The 23,407-nt window shown below is 49.7% G+C and overlaps 1 protein-coding gene across 1 annotated transcript in view; it reads right to left on the bottom strand.

Moving 5' to 3' along the window:
- The window catches only part of PPP1R16B (protein phosphatase 1 regulatory subunit 16B), a 118,041-nt gene that overhangs the window by 22,079 nt on the left and 72,555 nt on the right, over window positions 1–23,407 (bottom strand). The window contains exons 3-5 of the mRNA XM_024239086.2: window positions 11,338–11,408; window positions 5,303–5,448; window positions 175–278 (exon numbers count right to left, since the gene is read on the bottom strand). Of these exons, the coding sequence (XP_024094854.1) occupies window positions 175–278; window positions 5,303–5,448; window positions 11,338–11,408 (321 nt within the window). The remainder of the gene's footprint in view (window positions 1–174; window positions 279–5,302; window positions 5,449–11,337; window positions 11,409–23,407) is intronic.

Below are 23,407 nucleotides of genomic sequence, written 5' to 3'. Positions count from 1 at the left end.
TCCTGCTCTTGATAATCACACAGATAAGGATAAGAATGAGGACCCATCCTATTCACTGAGCGCGGCGCACGAGGCAGGCCGATGAGTAGCTAATCTGTTCGCCTGCATTGATTTAAGGGATGCTCTCTGCAACTCTGTGCTGTGCTCACTTCATAGCAGGCTGCCCTCCCTTACCCTGGTATGCCATGCAGGTCTCGATGACATCCAGGGTGGGTTCATCCTCGCAGAGGTCATATGGCATGTTCCCATCCGAGTTGACAGCAAGCAAGTCGGCCCCACTGCAGAGAAAGAGGCAGGGTGAGGGCCAAGTAGGTGTGGCTACAGTTGGTCTAGCTGCCTCTGCCCTCTGGCCTCTTGCCTGCAATCCTACTGTACAACCTGGCACTCAAAACCCCACCAAGGTGTACCCCAGCAAGATGATGCTTGGATCTGCCTGACACACAGCCCAAGAGCACGACGGCTTCAGGATCCCAGGGTCCTAGATGGGAAGAGACCAAAGTCCCAGGACAGCTATCCCAGGAGACCTCCCTAAGCCTTTCACTCTGTTGAACCAGCAGGCAGGGACTTAGGGACAGATATAAAAGTCCTCCTGGTGACAATAACAAAAATCACATTAATGGCAGCAGCACCACTTAACAGGCACTTGCTTAGAGCCAAACCTGATCTAAGCCCCTTTTGCAGGCATCCTTTTATTTAACCCTCATAATAGCTCAGGTTAATACTGTTGGCCCCATCTCACGCAAGGGGAAACAAAGACTCAGACATGACCGGGCACAGTGGCTCAAGCCTGTAATCCCAGCATTTTGGGAGGCCGAGGCAGGCGGATTACCTGAGGTCAGGAGTTCAAGACCAGCCTAGCCAACATAGAAACCCTGTCTCTACTAAAAATACAAAAATTAGCAGGGCGTGGTGTGGGAGCCTATAATCCCAGCTATTCGGGAGGCTGAGGCATGAGAATTGCTTGAAACCGGGAGGCGGAGATTGCAGTGAGCCAAGATCATGCCACTGCACTCCAGCCTGGGTGATAGAGCAAGACTAGAGCGAGTTTAAAAAAAAAAAAAGACTCAGACAGGTTCGGTCACTTGTCTAAGGTCACACAGCTTGGATACAGTAGAGTCCAGACTCAAACCCAGGTCTCTCATATTAGTTCTTTTTACTTCTCCATGATCTATTTCATTATTTGCCCATATGCAGAAACACCCTCAGTTATATTCCACCTCCTCCAAGTCCCTACTCAAAAGGCTGATAGGACAGAGGTAGAAGAACAGAGACTTGGGACTCCCTGGAAGAATTTGCCCTTTGGGCCAGTGGTTCCTAAGAATGGCCCTGGATGCCCTGTGGCAGAATTACCTGGGGACCATGGGAATAAAATGCAGCATCTTGGGTGGGCTTCACTCCAGCCCTCCTGAAAGAGTCCTTGGGGTAGGGCATGGGAATCTGTGTTTTAAACCCATGCCCCAGGTGATTGTAATACCGATCAGCTTTGGGACCCACTGACCCAGGCTGGCACCACTTTCCTTGTCCTCTTGGCACCATCACTGATCAGGCTGTGGCCACCTGATGCTCCTAGCAGAATTAGCCATACTCAGGTTCCCATCAGAGATGTAGGCACGGGCCACCATCCAGCCCTTTGGCCTAATAGCCCTCCACTGTGACTTCTCTGAGCTCTTGTACACCCCAGAGCAAGTTCATCCAGCTCTCTGAGCTGAGGCAGCAGTACTGTCATATCCATCCCCCCGGGAGCCAACGGTGGGCTCCTGCTGCTCTGCCAAGACCAGTGCAAAATGGTACCTGCCCTCGGCCACTCTATCTGACTCCCTGCCCTCAGATGATCAGCCCCCTGGTCTGGCTCTGTCTCAGCTCTGGTACTTAAACCCCCTGGCTTTCTTCCTGGCTCCCCAGGACTTCTGCATCCCTGTGTGCCCAGTGCCCAGCTCTGGGTGATACCAATTATTATTTAGGTTGGTGCAAAAGTAATTGTGGTTCTTGCCATTACTTTTAAGAATCACAATGATTTTTGTTGTTGTTGTTGTTGTTGTTTTGAGACAAGGCCTTGCTCCATCACCCAGGCTGGTGTGCAGTGGCTCGAACTCAGCTCACTGCAACCTCCGCCTCCCAGGTTCAAGCAATTCTCCTGCCTCAGCCTCTTGAGTAGCTGGGATTACAGGCATGCACCACCACGCCCAGCTAATTTTTGTGTTTTTAGTAGAGACAGGGTTTCACTATGTTGGCCAGGCTGGTCTCGAACTCCTGACCTCAAGTGGTCCACTCATCTCGGCCTCCCAAAGTGCTGGGATTACAGGTGTCAGCCACCTGTAATCTCCAGTGATGTTTTTTGCAGACTAGAATAGCTTATTCTAAAATTCATAGGGAATCTCAAGGAACCTGAATAGCCAACACAACCCTGAAAAAGAAGAACAAAGCTGGCGGATTCACACTTTCTGATTTCAAAACGAACTCCAAAACTCTAGCATCAAAACAGTGTGGGACTGGCATAAAGACAAATATATAGACCAATAAAATAGAATAGAGTCCAGAAACAAACCCTCACATATACAGTTAAATGATTTTCAACAGGGTACCAAAGCCATTCAATGGAGAAAAGACCAACCATCTTTCCAACAGATAGTGTAGGAAAATTGGATATCCGCATGCAAAAGAATGAAGTTAGATCCTTACCCAATACCATATATAAAATTTAATTCAAACTGGATCCATGACCTAAATGAAAGATCCAAGACTATAAAACTCTTTGGAGAAAACATAGAACAAAACCTCCATGACAGTGGATTTGGCAGTGGTTTCAAAGACAACCTATAGAATGGGAGAAAATAGTACATCTATCTGATAAGGGATCCATCTCCAGAATACATAGAGAAATCCTAAAATTCAATGACAAAAACCCAACCCAGTTCAAACATGGACAAAGGACTTGAATAGACATTTCTCCAAAGAAAATATACAGATGGACAACGGGCACATGAAAAGATGCTCAACATCACTCATTACTAGAAAAATGCAAATCAAAACCACAGTGAGAGACCACCTCACACCTACTAGTATGGATACTAACAAAAAAGAAAAAGCAGAAAACAACAAGTGTTGGTGAGGATGTGGAGAAACTAGAACCCTTGTGTACTGTTGGCGGGAATGTAAAACGTTGTGGAAAACAGTATAGCAGCTCCTTAAAAAATTTAAAATAGCATTACCATACAATCCAGCAATTCCACTTCTGGGTGTATAACCAGAGGAATTGGAAGCAGGATTTCAAGAGATATTTGTACACTCATATTCATTGCAGCATGATTCACAATAGCTAAAACATGGAGGCAACCCAAGTGTCCATCAACGAATGGATGCATAAGTGAAACGTGGTATAGACATACAATGGAGTACATTCAGCCTTAAAAAGGAAGGAAACTCTGACACATACTACAACATAGATGAACCTTGAGGACATTATGCTAAGTGAAATATGCCAGTCAAAAAAAGACAAATACTGTATGAATCCACTTCTTGTTTTTTTAAGATGATGTCTCGCTCCATCGCCCAGGCTGGATTGCAGTGGTACAATCTCGGCTCACTGCAACTTCAGTCTCCTGGGTTCAAGCGATTCCCCCGCCTCTACCTCCTGAGTAGCTGGGATTACAGGCGTGAGCCACCACACCCAGCTGAATCCACTTTTCATTTATTTATTTATTTATTTATTTATTTATTTATTTATTTGAGGTGGAGTTTTGCTCTTGTTGCCCAGGCTGGAGTGCAATGGCATGATCTCAGCTCATCACAAACTCCGCCTCCTGGGTTCAAGCGATTCTCCTGCCTCAGCCTCCCAAGTAGCTGGGATTACAGGCATGCACCACCATGCCCGGCTAATTTTGTATTTTTAGTAGAGATGGGACTTCACCATGTTGGTCAGGCTGGTCTCAAACTCCCGACCTCAGGTGATCCACCTGCCTCAGCCTCCCAAAATGCAGAGATTACAGGCGTGAGCCACCGCGCCTGGCCTTTCCGAATCCACTTCTATAAAGTGCTTACAGTAGTCAAATTCATAGAGACAGAAAGTAGAACGGTGGTCGCCAGGAGCCAGGGGTAGGCAGGGAATGGGAATTACTGTTTAATGGGTACAGAGTTTCAGTTGTGCGAGAGGAAAGTCATTCTGAAGATGGAGAGTGGTGATGGCTGCACAACAATATGAATGTACTTAATACCACTAACCTGCACACTTAAAATGGGTGAGATGATATTTTATGTTATATGTGTTTTATCACTATAAAAAATTGGTGGGAAAGGGAGAATGAAAGGAGAAGAGAGAAAATAAAAAGGGATTGGAAAATACAGAGAGAGACCAAGAGTGAAGGAGAGACAGAGATAGAAGAAGAAAAGAACAGGCACACAGGGAGAGTAAAGGGGAACTGAGGGGAGGAGAGGGTGAGAGGTAGAAGCAGAGAGAGAGAGAGAGATGAAGAGAGGATGTGGGGAGAAAGAAAGTGACAAGCACCAAGAGAGACTGAGAAAGAGTGACAGAGAGAGAGAAAAAAAGAGAAGAGAGAGGAAGGAAGAAAAGCAGAAAAGGAGGGAAGGAGGAAGGGAAGAAAGAAGAAAGGAAGGGAGGGAGAGAGGGAGGGAGGAAAGTAGGGAAAAGAAAGGGAGGGAGAGAGGGAGGGAAGAAAGAAGGAAAGGGGGAAGGGAGGGAAGAAAGAAGGAAGGGAGGGAAGAAAGGAGAAAGGAAGGGAGGGAGGAAGAAAGAAAGGAGGGAGGAAGGGAAGAAAGAAAGAAGGGAGGGAAGACAGAAGAAAGGGAGGAAGGGAGGGAAGAAAGAAGGAAGGGAGGAAGGGAGAGAAGAAAGAAGGAAGAGAGGAAAGAAAGAAGGAAGGGGGGAAGTGAGGGAAGAAAAAAGAAAGGGAGGGAGGGAAGGAAGAAAGAAGGAAGGGAGGGAAGAAAGAAGAAACGGAGGGAGGGAAGAAAGAAGGAAGGGAGGAAGGGAGGAAAGAAAGAAGAAAGAAGGGTGGGAGGGAAGAAAGAAGGAAGGAGGGAGGGAGGGAAGAGAGAAGAAAGGAGGGAGGGAAGAAAGGAAGAGAGGAAGGGAGGGAAGAAAGGAAGGAGGAAGGGAGAGAAGAAAGAAGGAAGGGAGGAAGGGAAGGGAGAAAGAAAGAAGGGAGGAAGGGAGCGGAGAAGGAAGGGAGGAAGGGAAGGGAGAAAGAAGGAAGGGAGGAAGGGAGGAAGGGAGGGGAGAGAGAAGGAAGTTGGAAAAAGACAAGAGGTGGAGGGAGGCTGCTCTGGGGCAGGGAGGAGCACGTACTACTGAACGAGGATCTTCACCAGGTTGATGTGGCCGCAGGTGGCTGCAGCATGGAGAGGCGTCCACAGCTCGTTGTCCTTGGCATTCACGTTGGCACCATGGGAGAGGAGCAGCTTCACAATTTCCTCAAAGTTGTCGATGCAGCACTGGGAGAGACACACAGGCAGAGTCAGCTCCAGGCAGGGCACTGGGCCCTGGGCCCTGGTCAGGACATGCCAGGTTCCCCGCAAGAGGCCATGAGGAAGACTGTGGAAGGCCTAAGTTTGAATCCAGCTCCATGATGTTCACACTGTAAGCACTGCCCTTGACCTTGAGCAAGCCACTTAACCTCTCTGGGCCTCAGTCTCCTTGTGAGTAAAAATGAAGTTAATAATATATAAGATAAAAATATACAGGTAAAAAACACTCTGTCAGCTATAAAGTGCTTTGCAAGTATCAGTGAAATGGGACAAAATTTTGAATGAGGTTTTAAAACTTATTTTTCAATCCCAGAAGGCTTTCTCCAAAGAAAATTGTATGGAGAACTCTCACTTAGATGACCAGTAAATTCAAGCAGGATTGCTTGGGTTGAGTCAGGGGTGTGTGTGTTGGGAGGGTGTCCCCTTTCCTGGCAGTGGCCTCCAAAGTGGTTTCAAGATCATAGCTTGAAACCTCTGACTTAGGAACCTCTGACCAGGTAGCTCAGATCTTGGGGAAGCCTTCAAGTAACCAAGACTCCCCCTGAAATAATCCAGCTCCACGTGAGCATTCTAGGGGTCCTGATAGTCCCTGAGAGGAGACAGCCATGTTTGTGTTCCTGCCTGTATGCTGCAGTGATTGCACATGGGGCAGCCCCAGTAAGGGGGAAGGGCCAGCAGCCTGCAGCCTCCTAGAGAGAACACAGGCTCCAACACAGGTGGCCCCCAGGCTCCAGGGACAGGGAGGAAAAGATCCCAAGGAGACAGAGGGGCGTCAAGCTAGGCACCAGGATGGGAGAGGCTGGGCGAGAGGAGAAAGACACGGAGCCACTTTACAGACTGCAGGATGAAACTCTTCCCTAGAGGTGACCTCTGCGAAAGCCAGCAGGAGACACAGCAGGGCTCACAGACTCAGCCCTGCCCATCCAGATAAGGGCTTGGGGCTTGGTCCTCAGTGCAATGGGAGACACTGAGTTACACTAAGAAGGGGAGCATGATCAGAGTTGCTTTTAAAAACAACTGCTCCTCTGATTGCACGTGGAGAACAGATGGTGTGTGTGCGCGTGCACGCCCACGCACATGTGTGCACGTTGGGAGGGGACAGTGAGGAGCTGTGTTGAAGCCACCCAGTTAAGAGATGTTGGTGGCCTGGCGTCCAGAAACGACCACAGGGATAGAGAGAAGAGTCCAGATGCCAACAGAAGGAGCAGGAGCAGCTGTGGAAGCCCACGGCCCCAGGTGGGTGTGGGCGTGGGTGTAGGCGTGGGATGGCGCGGCACCACAGCCCCACCCCTATCCCCAGGGAAGCCAGGGCTCAGCGCCAGGACATGTGGGAAAGGAGCAGCCGTTTGCACAGATGGCGCCAGAGACCCAGGTTCTTTCTGCGCCAGCCGGTCTTTGCGGGGCGGGGGTGCGGGGGGACGGTGGCTAGGTCTGAGGACATCTCTCCGGACAGGCAGGGAAAGATGTGACCCTGTAGCGGGTGGGTGCTGCCTCAGGTGGGCGGGAGAACCACGCAGCAGCACGGCGCGGCCGGCAGAGGGCGCCAAAGGCAACGAAGCGATGCTGCGGTGGAAGGTGAGCATCTCCAGGTCTTTACTGGGAGATGCCGCTGAGGAGCCCCTGGGGTCAGGGGCAAGAGGGCCAGAAATCCAACCCCTAGACACCGCAGGAAACATAGGGGGTGGAGTGGAAGCCTCTGGTTGAAGGGGGAGGGGACTGTGTGCCCAGATGGCAGAGTCTTCTGAGACAGATGTCCAGGGGCTGGATCAGTCTACACCTGGGACACCCGGCCTGGGTAAGGGCTGCGTTGGGGGCTGGGTGCAGGGGCGCACATGGAGTGGGTGGTAGCTGGTGGAGTGGGCGGGCCTCCTCCTCTGCGGTGGCCGAGGTGGGAAATGGCACCTGGCAGTCAGCCGCCTCCTCCCGCCTCCTCCCATTTCCTTCCTTCCCAGCTTCAATCTATCACCAGGTATGAATTGCACATCTAAATCGCTGTCCCCACCCTCTGCCCTGGATGAAGTTTCATCATCTTTCTCTACCTCCCTGTCATTCCCCTTCCTAACACCCTCGACTAGAGAGAGCGTTTTCATTAATCTAATCATGTTGCTCTCCGTTTACAAACCTCTGAGGGCTCCCTTTTGCCAAGAGAAGAAAATCCACACTCCTTTGCCAGGCATGGGAAGCTCTTCTTAATGTGCCCCCATCTCCTTTGTTGCACTGGAGCAACAGTGACAATAGCAGTGATAACAATAACAGCCCCGGCAACAACAGTAATAACATGTCACATTACATTGTCAATAACAATGTCTAATGCTTTTTGAGGGCTTACAAGAGTCAAGCAGCTTGCTAAGCTTTGGCCATGCATTGCCTCATTTAACCTTCAAAACAAGCCTATGAGGATTGCTCTTTTTACAGACGGGGAAATGGCCCCTTTTATAGATGAGGAAACTGGCTCAAGGAGGCCTGGTGGTACAAGGTCACATGGAGTAAGATGAATTGAAATCCAAGCAGTCTGACTCCAAAGGCCCTGTTTTCAACCCTCTCAGTCTCACCACCTGCACCTCTCCCTGAGGCTCCCTGCTCTCTAATTGTGCCACACGGAACCACGGAACTCTCCAGACTCCAAACTTGAAATGCTGAGCCCCTTTCTCAAGGCTTTGCACATGCTATTCCCTCGGCTTTGAATGTTCTGCCTTATTCTTTTCTAGCTAGCAAGCTCCTACTCATCCTTCAAGACCCAGCTCAGATATCCCTTCCTCTTAGAAGCCTTTCTCAGTTCCCCTTTGAGTAGAGTCATCGGTTCCCAGTTTTAAGCTGCCACTGAGCCCCTGCCTATCTCCATGCGAGGGCTGACCACACTGCATTACCTCTATTATTATTTATGTGCCTGTGGTCACAGCACACTCTGAACTCTGAGAGCAGGGACTCTGCCTAACTTACTTCTGGGACCGTGTCCCCAGAAGATAGCCAGCATGGAGTGGGTACACAATAGGTATTTGTTGAAAAAAATAAATGGAAGCCCACAGGCTGATGAGGGTGGATGTCTCCCTGAAAGGGAGACAACATGGGGCCCAAGGCACGTGCGGTGGTTGGGGTGGGGTGTGGGTTTCAGCTGGTCAGCCAGGAGCTTCATGCAGCTAAACTTGGAGCCTGGCGAGTTCCCGTCTCCCTGACCATGCATCCCCAGGGGCCCAGGAACCCACAGGAGAAACTGGTCCTGAGAAAGCAATGTGACCAACAAGGAAGAAGTTGAGGCACTATGTGAGGTGGTGGGAACCCCAAGCTAAAAAATGGGCGCCACTTGAGAGTTCATTGCAGCAGGGATGGCAACTCGATGGGGGACCTGGGGCTCAGAGAATTGCAGCTGTGGTGTCCACAGAGCAGTTAAGACTGCCTCGTTTCAAATCCTGACTTCAACACTCAATCACTGCTTGACCTTGGACAAGGAGATTTCACCTCCCCAAGCTGCACGGTATAATACGACAGCCACTGTTTCTTTAAATCCAGTAAAATTAAATAAAATTCAAAATCCACTTCCTCAGTCATATCAGCCACATTTCGAGTGCTGTAGATCTGCGTGTGGCTGGTGGCTATTGTACTGTGCACTGCAGAAACACAGAACATTTTCATCATTGTAGAAAGTTCTATTGAATAGGCTGCCTCAGTTTCCTGAGTCATAAAACGGGGATGATAATAATTTCTTTTTTTTTTTTTTTTTTGAGACAGAGTCTCACTCTGTCACCCAGGCTGGAGAGCAGTGGCATGATCTCGGCTCACTACAACCTCTGTCTCCCGGGTTCAAGCAAATCTCCCTACCTCAGCCTCCCTAGTAGCTGGGATTACAGACACTCACCACCAAATTCCAGCTAATTTTTGTATTTTTAGTAAAGACAGGGTTTTGCCATGTTGGCCAGGCTGGTCTTGAACTCCTGACTTCAGGTGATCCGCCTGCCTTGGCCTCCCAAAGTGCCGGGATTACAGGCGTGAGCCACCATGCCTGGCCTGGGGATGATAATATTTCTGAAGTTTGTTGTAAGGATAAAAATGAAATATATAACTGAAGTAATTTGCAGGGAAGTGGTCACATGATACATTTTAATAACTTTTAATAAATAATAATATTTATCCAGCATCGAGTGCTGCTTAAAGGAGTTTTACATGTGTTCATTTAATCCTCACAACCACCCAATGAGATGGGTACTTGTTATTCCTCTTTCAGATATGAGGAAACTGAGGCACAGAGAGCTTAAGTAACTTCTCCACAGTCACACAGCTAGTGGGTGACAGCTCCGGGCCACAAGTCTGACTCTCAGTCCTGACATCCTCACCTTTCTGGCACGCAGTAGGAGGTAGCCCACACATTTGATCCTCATACCCATGGCTGGTGGATGCTGCCCAGCCTTGGGAATTGGCATTTGGGTCTCCATTTCAGGGCAAGCTACAGCAGCCACCCGCTCTCCGCTCCCTAGTGGAGTCCCAGGCCCTCTAGGGTTCATGGAGCTGGGAGTCTGGGAGTTTCCAAGGGCAGATGGAGTGGGTATACTGAGGCAGCTGCCTGAGAGATGCCTGAGGCCCTGTGAGAGAGAAGCCAAGAGGACACACAGGGACCTGCCCCTGGGGCTTATGGGCAGGGCGTGGCCAGTCTCTGTCCGTCCCACCCCTGCCCTTGTATGGAGGTGGAGAGGCCCTCACCAGCCCAGGGTTCTCGTTGCCTGCCCTCTCACTCAAGTCCATCTGCTTAGAAACTCGGGCACAGGGAGGCTTTGGTGTATTCATGCATTAATTCAGCATGCACATATTGAGCACCTACTGTATGCCAGCATGGGGAAAGATGCTAGGACACACTCATAAGCAAGAGGCATGGGCTGTGCCCTCGGGCAGCTCAGCGTCTGAGTAGGGGAGAAGTCAACATCAAGTGATGACATCAATGGCTAAAATGACTAATTACAAAGGAAGAGGGCCTTCAGAAGACAAAGGGTATGTCTATCACGGCACAGCTCCCAGGCTCTTGCTGTGGACGGCAGCTAATGGGTGAAAGCACCAAGTGCTGTGGGAAGTATGGTGGGGAGGAGCCCATTGGGTACAAGGACCTGAGAAGTTGGGTGGCTGGAGCCCAGAGAGCCAGGAGGCTTAGAAGATTGGGCACGAGCCCAGCCTCGTGGGGCCTTGTGCACTGTGGCGGAGTTTGTTCTTTATCCCCCAGATTATGGGAAGACACCAGAGAACTTTGAGTAACACGAAGAGATTTTTGTCTTCAGCATCCCCATGGCTGCTGCATGGACAGAGAATTATGGCAGAGCCAGACTGAATGCTGGGGACCAGTTATGAGGCTGTAGCAGCATCCACGTGAAAGGTGACAGCCAGAGAAGCCATCCCCAGCAGGGAGGGCTGGACCCATCGCTCTGCCTTGGAAAGGACATGTCATGATAGCACATGGCTCAAGACCATAAATCAAGACCATGTGACCTTAGGCAGGTCACATAAGTCCCGCCAACTGCCTCTGTCGCCAGGGTGGATGGGATGTCCTGATAAGTGTGAATGTGCTTCGTACACTGTCAAGCTCCAAACACACTTGCTTTCATGGGCAGGAGGGATGCAGTGAACAAAGGCTCCCTGTCCTTAGAGCCTGCATGTGCAGGCGCGTCTGCGGGCGCACACAGGGCTCTGTGGGATGGCAGTAACAGACACGCGTGTCTCCAAAGTAGACAAGAGCCTTTCAGATGGGCCAGCTGCAGCTCATCCTCCCTCCCTCATTCCCTCCTCCCTGAGGGTTCTGAGCAGGAAAGTGCCAAGAAACAGGGTACCTGTCCAGGTGAGTGGCAGGGAGCCCGGGAGCCCCAACGAGCCCGGCCTTACCTGGTGTAGGGCTGTGAGTCCGTCCTCATTGCACAAATCAGGGCTGACCTTATTCTTCAGGAAGTAGCGTACTGCAATAGGAGGGTACAGGAGTGAGCTTCCCGTTGCACACTGGGTGTGCAGGCATGCAGGGGCCCGGGTAAGACCCGCTCTCCCCCAGGCCTATGAAGAATGTAGTAACACCTCCCCATTTTACAGATGAGACAACTGAGGCCCAGAATTTCCAAGAGGTGGATGCCACTGCCTATCTTATTATGGATAACAGTAACAAGAACTAACAATTATTCAGCACTTCCTGTATGCCAGGCACTGAGCTAAGCAATTTACATTTGTTGTCCAGAGGGTGCACATTCTAGTCATTGAAAGCATACACTCTGGAGGTTCAAATTTGGGCACCATTCTCATTGGCTGTGCAACCTTGGTCAAGTCACTTCCTTCTCTGTGCCTCAGTTTTCTCATCTGCAAAATGGGGATGATGTTCATCCTCCTCACGGTGGCAGTGTGAGTGGTCATCGAGGTGAGCCATGCCAGGGGCTCAGCACAGTGGCCAGCATGTGGTTTGAAGGTGAACTCCTGCTCTGGCAGCTGTGATGATTTTTACTAAAACTGTGGGTCCCCAAAGCAGGTGATGGCTCACCTATGGGTGTCAAATGCCCCTTCTTTGGCCCTACTGAGCCCTAGGGAAGGAGGAGGGTAGCAGAGGTTTTAACCATCCCCAATCCCTAGAATTTTGTCTAGGGGTGTGTGTGTGTGTGTGTGTGTGTGTGTGTGTGTGTTTGCAGGGATTCTGCGTGGGCAGGGAGGCCAGAGTGAACGGCATTGACAGCCTGGAATCCCTCTTGCTTAGGACAAGCCCCCTCCCCTTATCACTGTGACCCTCCTCCCTCCTCCTCTACCCACCACCATTCAGGCCCTAATTCTCCCCTGAACCCAAGTGCAAAGGGAGAGAAGAGAGGAGTTCACCCAGCAGCCCTGCAGGCCCCTTCCCAGGCTTGGCAACTGGGACCCCCAGCTCTGGCTTTAGCAGGGTGATCTCAGGCCCTCCAGCTTTGCCTCTCCCCGTGGATGAGGAGTCCAGGGGGCCAGTGGGACGAGTCCACCCAAGCCCCTGGCTCCCCTTCCAGGCCACACCTCTACTGTCCCTGTCCAAAGGGCTCCGAGCCTGCTTGCAGGGCCTCAATAGGATCTTCCCTGGATCCAGCTTCCCAAAGGTAGACTGTGCAGTTACTGGGCAAGCGGACCTCTAGGCCGGAGTGGTGAACAGAGGGTGGCTGTTTGTGGGGCAAGTGAACGAACTTGAATGCACAAGCTGACTTGTGTGGGTGGCCCTCGTGCCATCGTGCTGATGAAGCCAGGCGTGCAGGCCCAGGCACTGCAGATAGGACACATAGGCTGGCCCTGAGCCCTCTGAGCCTCCTCCCACCCCCAGCCAAGTCTGGCTCCCTGTGAAACAGAAGCCAAAGTCCACACCCCCTAATCCCCACCGTGGACACTATCTCCACACTACGGTTCATGTCATAGGGCAGGGCTGAGGTGGTTTCCTCGTTGATTTCTGCTGTGGGGAAACAAATTAGAAGTGAGCTGAGCAGGGTGAAGAGAAGGCTATCCCTTCTGCAGGACAAAAAAACCCAGTCAGCAACTCCAGGGGGTGCCAGGGGAAAAAGAAGCTGGTAGGCAAGGGAGGAGTCCTCAAGGGCTCAGGAGCAGTGGATGGGGTGGGGGTACAGCCCCTCAGCTCCATCCTCATGAGGCCCAGCTCCCAAACCGCAGTCCCAGTTGCACCCTAGGCCTCAGTGTGAACCGAGGCCCTGCGTGAAGGGGAGGTTGAGGTCACCACCCAGCAAGAGGTGGCATCTCCAGTAGACCTGCCCAGTATGCATAGCCAGTACGGGTTAAGCATGACAGGACCTTGTCCAGTAAGGTCAGATCCTTTGGCGCTGTCCTGACCAACATGGTGCCACTAGCTACATCTGGCTATTATGGCTGCCTAAACGAATTAACATTCAAAATTTAGTTTCTCAGGCATGCTGTGCTCAGTTTCAAGTGGTTGGTGGCTACCATATTGGAAAGTGTAGAAACGGACCATTTTCATCTTCCTGGAAAGTTCTATTGGATGGTGCTGCTTTGGGGCATTATAAATGAAAATTAGCTCTGTCACAAATTGTTAAAATCTTTCCATGGCTCCCCATTGCTCCAGGAATAAAGTCCAAAACTCTTCCTATGGCATACAAGTTCTTGCATGATGTGAGCCCTGTCTGCAGGCCTCCAGCTTGCACAATTCTAGGGGGCACCATCCACATCATGGTTTATAAGACTGGCATCTTCTGGAGCTGTCCAGTACACAACTTGCTCAGCTGTGCACAATAATCCTACCTGCTAACCTCTCCACTCTCATTTCTTAAACTCCAAACACTTTCCACAATAGTCTTTTGTCAGTTACAGACTCACACCATTTCTCGTGGCCTCTGAGATTTTGCAAAGTCTGTTCCCATTGCCTGGAAGACTCAATCATTCATCCATCCATCCACCAGCATCCATTCATCCATCCAACCACCATCATCCATGCATCTGCCTCTAACACTAACACACACACACACACACACACACACACCTTTGCCCCACTCCTCATCCTTTAGGTCTCAGCTCAAACTCCCCAGGCTCCTGTTATATATACCCATAGCTCCTATACATCTCATTTACAGCCTTGTCACAACTACAATTATATAACTAATTATGGGCTTTAAGTGTATCTTCCCATTGGACACTAAGCCCCACGAGGGCAGAACCATGACCTGGTACTTATGGCTCTATCCCTAAAGCCTGGTACACAGTGAGTCCTCAAGAACTCCTCTAGGACCTTGACCCAATTGGCAGCCCTCTAGTTCAGTCCAAGGACAAAGCCTCTCCATCTCTGAGCAAAGCAGATCACCCTTAAGGGATGACTCCAGAAGACTCATGTCTGTAGCAGGCAGTTCTCTGCTCGCAGGCGTCTCCTACAGACCCAGTGCCTGGTGTTAGCCTCAGGACCATGTAGGAGATTATGGCAAAGCCACTGATCACCAAGGCCCAACCTGCCAACGGGTGAGTGGGGGTGCCCTGAGCATTATAGATGGCCTTTGGGAGATGAGCAGTGGCCACTATGTCCCTGACTAGGATGGGTTTCTGGATGGTTCTGCTCACATTAGCTAGGGGTTCAAATCCCATGGAGTGGGTAGCAGAATAAGCTTCCTGTCCAGGAGATACTATTTGAGGCAGAAAATAAGCATCAGCTGCCAAAAGCAGTGTTTGTGCACAGTAATTATTGGCGTGTTCTCCGTGCGGTGCAGGAATCCAAGTCATGTAATTACCCTGATGTTGGGCAGTTATTTTCAGCCCAAGAGGTGGGGCAAATCATTCCCATCTCTAGGAAGCCCTTAGTACTCATGAGCCAAGGCTGCCTCAGCAGTGCTACTTCCAATGTACCTAGGAGCCCAAGGCCTGGCTCTGCACCTACTCACAGGAGCAAAGTCCTCGGCGCCCAGTGCACAACCAGGCTCCCTGTCTCTAGAGTTCAGTAAGAAAATGATTATTATATTAATAATGTTTTCTGGCCAGGCACGGTGGCTCCTGTCTGTAATTCCAGCATTTTGGGATGCCAAGGCATGTGGATCACTTGGGGTCAGGAGTTCAAGACCAGCCTGGCCAACATGGCGAAACCCTGTCTCTACTAAAAATACAAAAATTAGCTGGGCGTGGTGGCGCACACCTGTAATCCTAGCTACTCAGGAGGCTGAGGCAGGAGAATCACTTGAATTTAGGAGGCAGAGGTTGCAGTGAGCCGAGATTGCACCATTGCACTCCAGCCTGGGCGACGGAGCAAGACTCTGTCTCAAAAAACATATATAAATAAATAAAAATAATGTTTTCTTACTAAGCCTTTCATTTGCACCTCGGTCAATTCAGAACCACTTTATTTTATGAGTTCACATCTATAATTATTCCTCTTATGCAGAAGAAGAGACAGAGGGCCAGGAAGGTGTAGCTTAGTCACACGTGGCCAAATTAAGGAGCAGGCATTTGGCACCAGGCCTCTCTGATTTCAAAGCCCAGGCTGGTGGCCAGTGGACCATTCTACTCTGCCCTAAGGCCAGGAATGGGAACCAGCATTTCTGGATTTCTGCCATGTCGAGACCTGTGCTGACAGCTGATGTGGGGATGAGGGTAATGGCAAATGGACAGCAGTGACCTTTGCTTCTGGAACTCTCTATGTATCAGAGGCCCTGCAATCCCAGGCCAAGCCTCTTCTTGAAGACAGAAGAGTTCAAGGATCCACAAATGGGACAGAAGAAATGGTGTTGCCCTGCTGAGTGAGGGATTAGCTCTTTCAGGGCCATTTAAAATGTAAGCCTGCCTCCCCTGACTCCCTGCTTAAAACCTTCTCATGGCTCCATTTTGCTCTTTTCTTCTTCTTCCTCTTTTATTATTATTATTTTTTTAATATAGAGATGGGGGTCTCACTATGTTGACCAGGCTGGTCTCAAACTCCTGGCCTCAAGCAATCCTCCCATCTCAGCCTCTCAAACTGCTGGGATTTAAGGCATGAGCCACCACGCCCAGCCTTCTTCTTCTTTTTTTTTTTTTTGAGACAGAGTCTTGCTCTGTTGCCCAGGCTGTAGTGCAGTGGTGCGATCTCAGCTCTCCTGCCTCAGCCTCCCGAGTACCTGGGACTACAGGCACATGCCACCATGCTCAGCTAATTTTTTGTATTTTTAGTAGAGATGGGGTTTCACCGTGTTAGCCAGGATGGTCTCAATCTCCTGACCTCGTGATCTGCCCGCCTCGGCCTCCCAAAGTCCTGGGATTACAGGTGTGAGCCACTGTGCCTGGCCGCTGCCTTCTTTTTTTAAGAGACAGGGCCTCACTATGTTGCCCAGGCTGGCCTCAAACTCTTGCGCTCAAGCAATCCTCCCACCTCAGCCTTCTGAGTAGCTGAGACTCCAGGCACATGCACAACCACGTCCAGCCCCCACAGTGCCCTTGGGATGAAGTTCAAAATCTTTCTATGACCTTCACTGGGATTGGCAAACTATGGCCTGTGGGCCAAATCTGGCAGGCAGCCTGTTTCTGTAAATAAAGTTTTATTGGAACACATCCACACTCATTCATTTACATATCACCTATGACTGCTTTCACCCTACAACAGCAGATTTGAGTAGGTACAACAGAGACTGTATGGCTCACGTGGCCTACGATATTTACTATCTGGCCCTTTGCAGAAAAGGTTTGCAGACCCCTGGTCTTCAAAGTCCTGTATGGTGTGGTTCCGCCTACAGAGCTACTGCCTTGCATAATTCCAAGGCAATATGCAAATACGCTTGCATAACAGTACCTTGCACTGTTCTCATCATAGTCTGTGTGAATAGAGTGCCCTGGAATTATGCAGTATGCAGCCTGCTCAGCCATGCCCAAGGGTCCTGTCTCCCTACCTCTCCGGGCTCATCTCTTGCTCTCTGGAGCACCTGGAACAATGGAGGAAGCTGGCTTGGGTCTAAGGTGTTGCCTGGAGCTCAGGGAGCACAAAGACGAGAAAGGCACGCTTCTTGCCTTTGGCCAATAGTGTCCACGCCTTCTCTCAGTTGCCCACACTCAGGGCAGCTTCCTGCCCACAAAGCCCCAAGTCCCAGGCTCTGCCATCAGTTTGTCAGAGTGACCCATTTATTCTCATGCATTTGCTTAGCTGCGGCTCTAGGCAAGTTATTATTCCCCTTCTCTGCTTCCATGTCCTCATCTGCAAAATGGGGATCACAACAGTGCTCCCTCATGGCATTGCTGTGGGGTTAAGGAAGACAAGGCCCTGGCTACTGTTAGCATTTATTTTAAAAATAAAAACAAAAATCAACCAGTGAGCTCTTGCTTGTGTCCCATCCTGTGCTGGGTGCTGGGAATACAACCATCAACATCTTGCACCTCTCAAGAGTTTTAGAGCTGATGGTAAAAGACAGAGGCAGTCTCCCTCCAGGGAGCTCTGAGCATATGCTGGTTCACGGACCACTGTAAGGCCACAGTCGGTGCCCCACCACCCCCTACACAGGCAGGACCCTACTGAGATGGCAAAGAGGTGGCTCCTGCCCTCCTCACTCACGTATCCCTGCTCCTGGCACCGACCCCGCCGCTCCGCCCACACCTCCCTGGCAATCTGGCTGGAATCTGGGCCAAACAGGGCCATCTGGTCCTCTCCATCTCCAGCTGTAGCAAGTGAGGCTGAGCCGGCCCATCTCGGCAGGAAGCTGGTGGCGGCTGCCTTTGCAGGGAGACATCACCGCTGACAAGCTTGTGTTTTCTTTGGCATCTGACCCACTCCGTCTCACAGAGCATCTTCCTGACCTCGAGATGGTTAGCGACGTGAGACCATAGGCGTGGCTCCTGCTTCTCCTCTGGGGAAACAGGGACAGCCAGGCAGAGGTGTCTGCCCAGTGGAGGTGGACCTTGGGCAATCTGCATCTCCCCGGGGGGTGCCCTGGGGCTGAGCTGCTGCCACCTGGCCACGTGACTTGCAGTGTCAGGTTCACTCGCAGGGCCTGCCCTCCTATCTCTCTTCCTTCCTTTCCTGCCCAGTGCCCAGCAATGAGGCCTCATCCTCCCACTGCCTCCAAGGCATTGCATGATCTAGTCCCTGCCTGCTCCACACCCGCCTCATCTGGAAATCCCTCCATGAATCCCTCACTGGTTCAGCCACACTGGCCTCTCATTTCCTAAAACCTAAAACAAAACAAAAACCGAGCTCCGATCCTCCAGGCCTTTACACACACTGTTTCCTATGCCCGGAGCCCTCTTTCTTCCCACTCTTGGGCCAGCAAACTCTTCTTCATCCTTCAGATTTTAGCCAAAATGACACCTCCTCTGGGAGCCTTCCCTGATTACCACAATCTCCATTGAGCTTCCCCATCTATTCTCTCCACACTACCCTGCATTTCTGCTTTTGTCCTTTACAGCAGCACTTACTTTGTTGCCCATGGAGCTACCTGTTCCTGAGGCCATGAAACTATTTGTCAGTGTAGTCCCACAGACATGGGACACAGGAGGAGTATGACTCAGGAACAAAAAGCAATGATTGTGACTTTTGTACAAACTCGAGCGAGGCCAGATGTAGTGGCTCACACCTGTAATCCCAATGCTTTGGTAGGCTGAGGCCATAGGATCACTTAAGGCCAGGAGTTCAAGGCTGCAGTGAGCTGTGATTGTACCACTGCACTCCAGCCTGGATGACAGAGCAGGATACTGTCTCTTAAAACAACAACAACAACAACAACAAACTTAAAAAAAAAAAATGAGTGAGCAGACACCCTTCCTTGAGCCTCCCTCATCAACACCACCAGACCTGGAGGCTGACCACAGCAGTCCTTCAGCCCCACCCAACACTGTCCCCTCTGCAGGCTGGATACAGGGGACTCAGCATGTCCCTCTGTCCAGGACCCCACTCCTCATTCTCTCTGCCCTGTGCCCTTGCTCTTTCTACAGCCCAGCACTAACTGTGTGCCAGGCATTGTGTTATGCCCTTCATATCCATCAGGTCAATTAGTCCTCATAATCCAGTTACGAGGATAAGTAACCTGCTGTTATTAAATAACTCCCTGCGATTATTGCTCCAGTTTACAGATGGGAAAACTGAGGCTCAGGTTTGAATACATGAAATGATTTGCCCAAAGACACCTGGCTGGGAATGGTAGAGCTGGGATTTTCACCCAGGCCCAGCCAGCTCCAAAGAGTGAACCCTCAACCACTTTGCTAAAATGGTAGCAAACAAGGACCCAGGGAAGGAAACATATACAGCAGAGAGACGAACAGGATGGACACAGATGTTATCATGAAGAGAGCCCACAGGGATGGCAAAAAGCTAACAGAAAGGTCAAGAACATTGCCAATAAAGGTCAGTGTTCCAGAACATCATGTGATAGAGAAGACAGTTGCCAACAGGCATTGCTTCAGCCTTTGTGGTTACTATATTTGCAAATGAAGTCACTGAGGCACGGAAGTGAACACTGAGCCTGAGGTCCAGCGCCACCTCTGTCGGTCTTCCTGCTGCATCTCCATTGTAGGTAGACCCCAGCCTGCCCCTGCTTCCAGCACCCTGGTGGCCTGCCTCATGTCGCCACGTCCCGCCCACTGGGTTGCACCTCCTGCATGAACAGCCCAGTCCGCACTGACTTATTTCCCCCTCTTCAAGGTGCTGTCAGGACTGCTGTGAGCCCAGCTCTCTGCTCTGATAACGCCAAAGGGCCAGCACTCTCAGAGCAGCCCCTCTGCTCTCCTCCCAAGTCAAAGCTGTCCTGTGCCCCCAAGGCACTGCACTTCCAAAAATCACCCCACTGAGCAGTTGAAAACTTTCCACCCACCACTGCTCCTCCCTGGAGCAGAAATAGCCAGAAATAGCTGCTCCCCGGGAAGCCCGGCTGCTTGGAGCTGAGGGTGGAGACTCAGTCAAGTCGCTTGGTGGTTTCTGCAGTGGCTGGTGCAGCCCGCCCCTCTGCCAGGCAGCTCCCCCGGGATCCTGGGTGATGACTCACCCTGGTGGACCAGAAAGACACGGGCTTCCCTCAAAGTCACATCCCCAGGACCAAGCCTCAGGCTCCAGGAGCCAGCCCCTTGCTCTTCCCCAGATAGAAAGTGTCACTCTTGGCCTGTTCAAGAAGAGGAGGGGTTGGACAACCGTGTGAAGACGCGCGGAAGTCAGAGCCCTCGGGCCCTGCTGGTGGGAATGTAAGATGGCACAGCACTGTGGAAAACAGACTGACAGGTCCTTAAAAAGTTAAACAGCATTACCACCTGACCCAGCAATTCTACTCCTAGGTATATATTTAAGAGGAATGAACATATATGTCCACACAGAACTTTGCATATGAATGTTTTTATAGCATTAGTCGCGATATCTCTAAAGTAATACCCAAATTTCCATCAACTAATGAATAAACAAAATTCCATACAATGGAATAGTTTTTTTTTGTTTTTTTTTTTTTTTGAGACAAGGTCCCTCTCTCACCCAGGCTGGAGTACAGTGGTGTGATCAAACTCACTGCAGCCTCAACCTCCAGGGCTCAAGCAATCCTCCCACCTCAGCCTCCTAAGTAGCTGGGAGTACAGGTGCACACCACCATGCCCAGCTAATTTTTTTTGTATTTTTGTAGAGATGGCGTTTTGCCATGTTGTCCAGGCTGGTCTCGAACTCCTGAGCTCAAGTGATCCTCCTGCCTCAGCCTCCCAAAGGGCTGGGATTACAGGCGTGAGCCACCACACCCAGCCCTGCCTGTCTTTCTCCGTCTTCACTTCACCTGGTTAATTCTTACTTAGATTCCAAGTCCCAGCTTCAATCTCATTTCCTCTGCAAAGCCTCTTGCAGGTCTCCCAGGCTGGGCCAAGCACACTTCTCATATGACTGTTGTGCCTCCCAAACTCCAAAAAGACTTAACACTATTTTATAGTTATGAATGGATTTGTCTGTGTCTTTACGACACTAAAGTTCTGGACGGATAGGGTGAGTAGGACCATCTTTTGGCTACCGTGCTGCTCCTGTGATGTAGTTCAAGCCCCCAGTGAATTGCTGATGACCGCAGAAGTGAATGGAGCTTACCTGGCCTCTACCCAAGCCTCAGAACCAGCCAGAACATCTGTTCTTGAGCTACTCTATGCTTCTTCCTTTGGACAAGAGCATTCCCAGGCTGGGCCACAGACTTTTCCTTGTCAGAGAGAATCTTCACCCTTTGGCTTGAACAAAGAGGCCAGTTCCTCTCCTAGCATCTCTGATACCCTTAGCATCACCAGGACAAGATGGCCAAGGGGACCCCAGACACGTAGCTATAAACCTTCTCCCTTCTAGAACCTCTGTGCCCAGGACATATGTCTCTGCTAGACAGAAGGGGATGACAGAGATTCACATCAGCTACCCAGATGCCTCTGCACATGTAACTTACATCTGGCATTGGGTGTATGCAGGAAAAGTGACAGCACACCCTTTAGGATATAAGCGCTATGCGGGCAACTCGTGTCTGTCTTCTTGTGTGGGGCATGCAGCTCCTAGAGAAAGCACTCAACAAATATTTGTTGACTGAATGAACAAATTAAAAATATTTTTTTTAAATTCTAAGAATAAGAAACTAAAGATACCCAGAAAACTGATGTACAAAGTAGGCCTGCAGTTAATCTTTTTCAATATGTATAGTCTTTCTGAGACATGGAGGTTGGGGTGAGGTGGGGAATCACTTCCTAATGTGTGAGGGGACATTTGTGTATTAGATTTCCTCAAAGGGAGGGAGAACTGCATTTAACTCAGCTACCATGAAGATGATATGGGCCTGTAAGGCTTCTCCACCAAAGCTGCAAAGACTGTGTGCCTTGGACCCTTCCCTCTCTCTTCTTCTCCCTTCCTTCCCCTTCTCTTACCCCTCACAGTGCTTAATCTCAGAGACTGAAGGCAAGGGTCCCCCTTATCCAGAAACACGACCTTGGAACTTCCTCATTCTATTCATAAATACATCAGACCCCCGCTGCACCAGGCCCCTGTTCTTTACTGATTCTACCTCCAGAATTCTCCCGGCACCTCTCCTTACAGCTTCACTGCAGACCTAGGGACCTGATCTCCCTTCCGCTCCGCAGAGCCTGGCCTGCCTAAACACTCACTGGCCGCCTGGGAGCTCTCCAAGGTATCTGCTCTTATCCCAATTCCCCTCTCCCCAGATGCCCTGAATGCCTCTTTCTGACTCGCTCTTGCTCTCCAAAACTCATCTCTCTCACCTCACTTCTCCTTCCAGCTATCAATCCTGAATTTTTTTAAATAGTCCAATTACTTTATATCTCCAGGCAAGTAATAGATAAAAATATTTCCAGCCCTGCAGGTAGGAGATACATGCATATAAACACTGTAATAGCTTCACAGCCATCATAATAGCATCTAACATTCATTGACTATTTTCCGAGAATAAGGCACCGTATCAGGATGTTACATGCATTATCCCAGATCCCTGGGATGCCTCAATCCCCACAACAACCACATGACTTAGGTGCTATTATTAAACCATTTGACAGAGAACTTATATGACTTGCCCAAGGTTATTTAGCTAGTAAGCGCTGAGACTCAAATTCTAGTCTGGTTGATTCCATACATAACTGGTATTTCAGGCATGACTAATTACAAGGGACCCTCACTCAAATATAGCCAAGAATAAAATCCATTCCTATCAATGTTTAGGAAAAGGCAACAAGCTGTGTATGAAGGGGGAAGTTCCTACAGCTCACACCTGTCCATTTTGAAGCTTCCCTCTGATTTCCCTGGTCCTGTTCTGCTGTCCCAAAACTACTTCCCCTGTTTCTGCCTTGGCTTTCAATTTTGGTCTTTCCTAAAGATGCTACTCTGCCTCAGCCCTGTATTATACAGGACATGAACAAGTGTCTGCCTGGGGAAATAAAACAAGATTTCTGAAAATTTTAAAGGTAACCTCATAAGAAATTGAAGTCACTACTTGTATCTTCCATACTATTGATGGAAAAAATAAATGCAAATCAACATAGTATTCATTAAAGTCACAAAATGAAATAAATAATAAAGAAATAAATGCCACAAATCACAAAGCAAGATGACCGACATCCAAACATGTACCAGATGAATAAATTGAATCATTTATCCTTCCCATAAAGCAGCAATGATTTGGTTGCCCAAAAAAAAAAAAAAAAAAATCAACTGTGTGCTGCTTACAAGAGATATATTCCGAACAAAATAACAGGGAGACTAAAAATAAAGGAATGTTCAAATATAAAACAGGCAAACACAAACACAAAGAAAGTGGAGGTGGCAGCGTTACTATTATGAAGAATGGAATTCTGAGCAAATAAGGAGGTAATCAACTTTAGGCTGATCAAAAATGAGATACTTCAAAATGAAATTATAAACAGAAAGCAGATCAGTGGTTGCCTGGGGCTAGCGGTGCAGGAGGGGAGAATGAAGTCATTATCAGTGAGGAAACCTTATGAATTGCATAATCAGCAAAGTCAAATTCAGTAAAGCAAAAATGGTTAGTATAGGCTGGGTGCGGTGGTTTACGCC

This window comes from Pongo abelii, chromosome 21 (assembly GCF_028885655.2).
Source record: "Pongo abelii isolate AG06213 chromosome 21, NHGRI_mPonAbe1-v2.0_pri, whole genome shotgun sequence".
Lineage (NCBI taxonomy): Eukaryota > Metazoa > Chordata > Mammalia > Primates > Hominidae > Pongo > Pongo abelii.
Note: the sequence above shows the minus strand (reverse complement) of the source record. Positions and strands in the feature narration are given on the sequence as shown.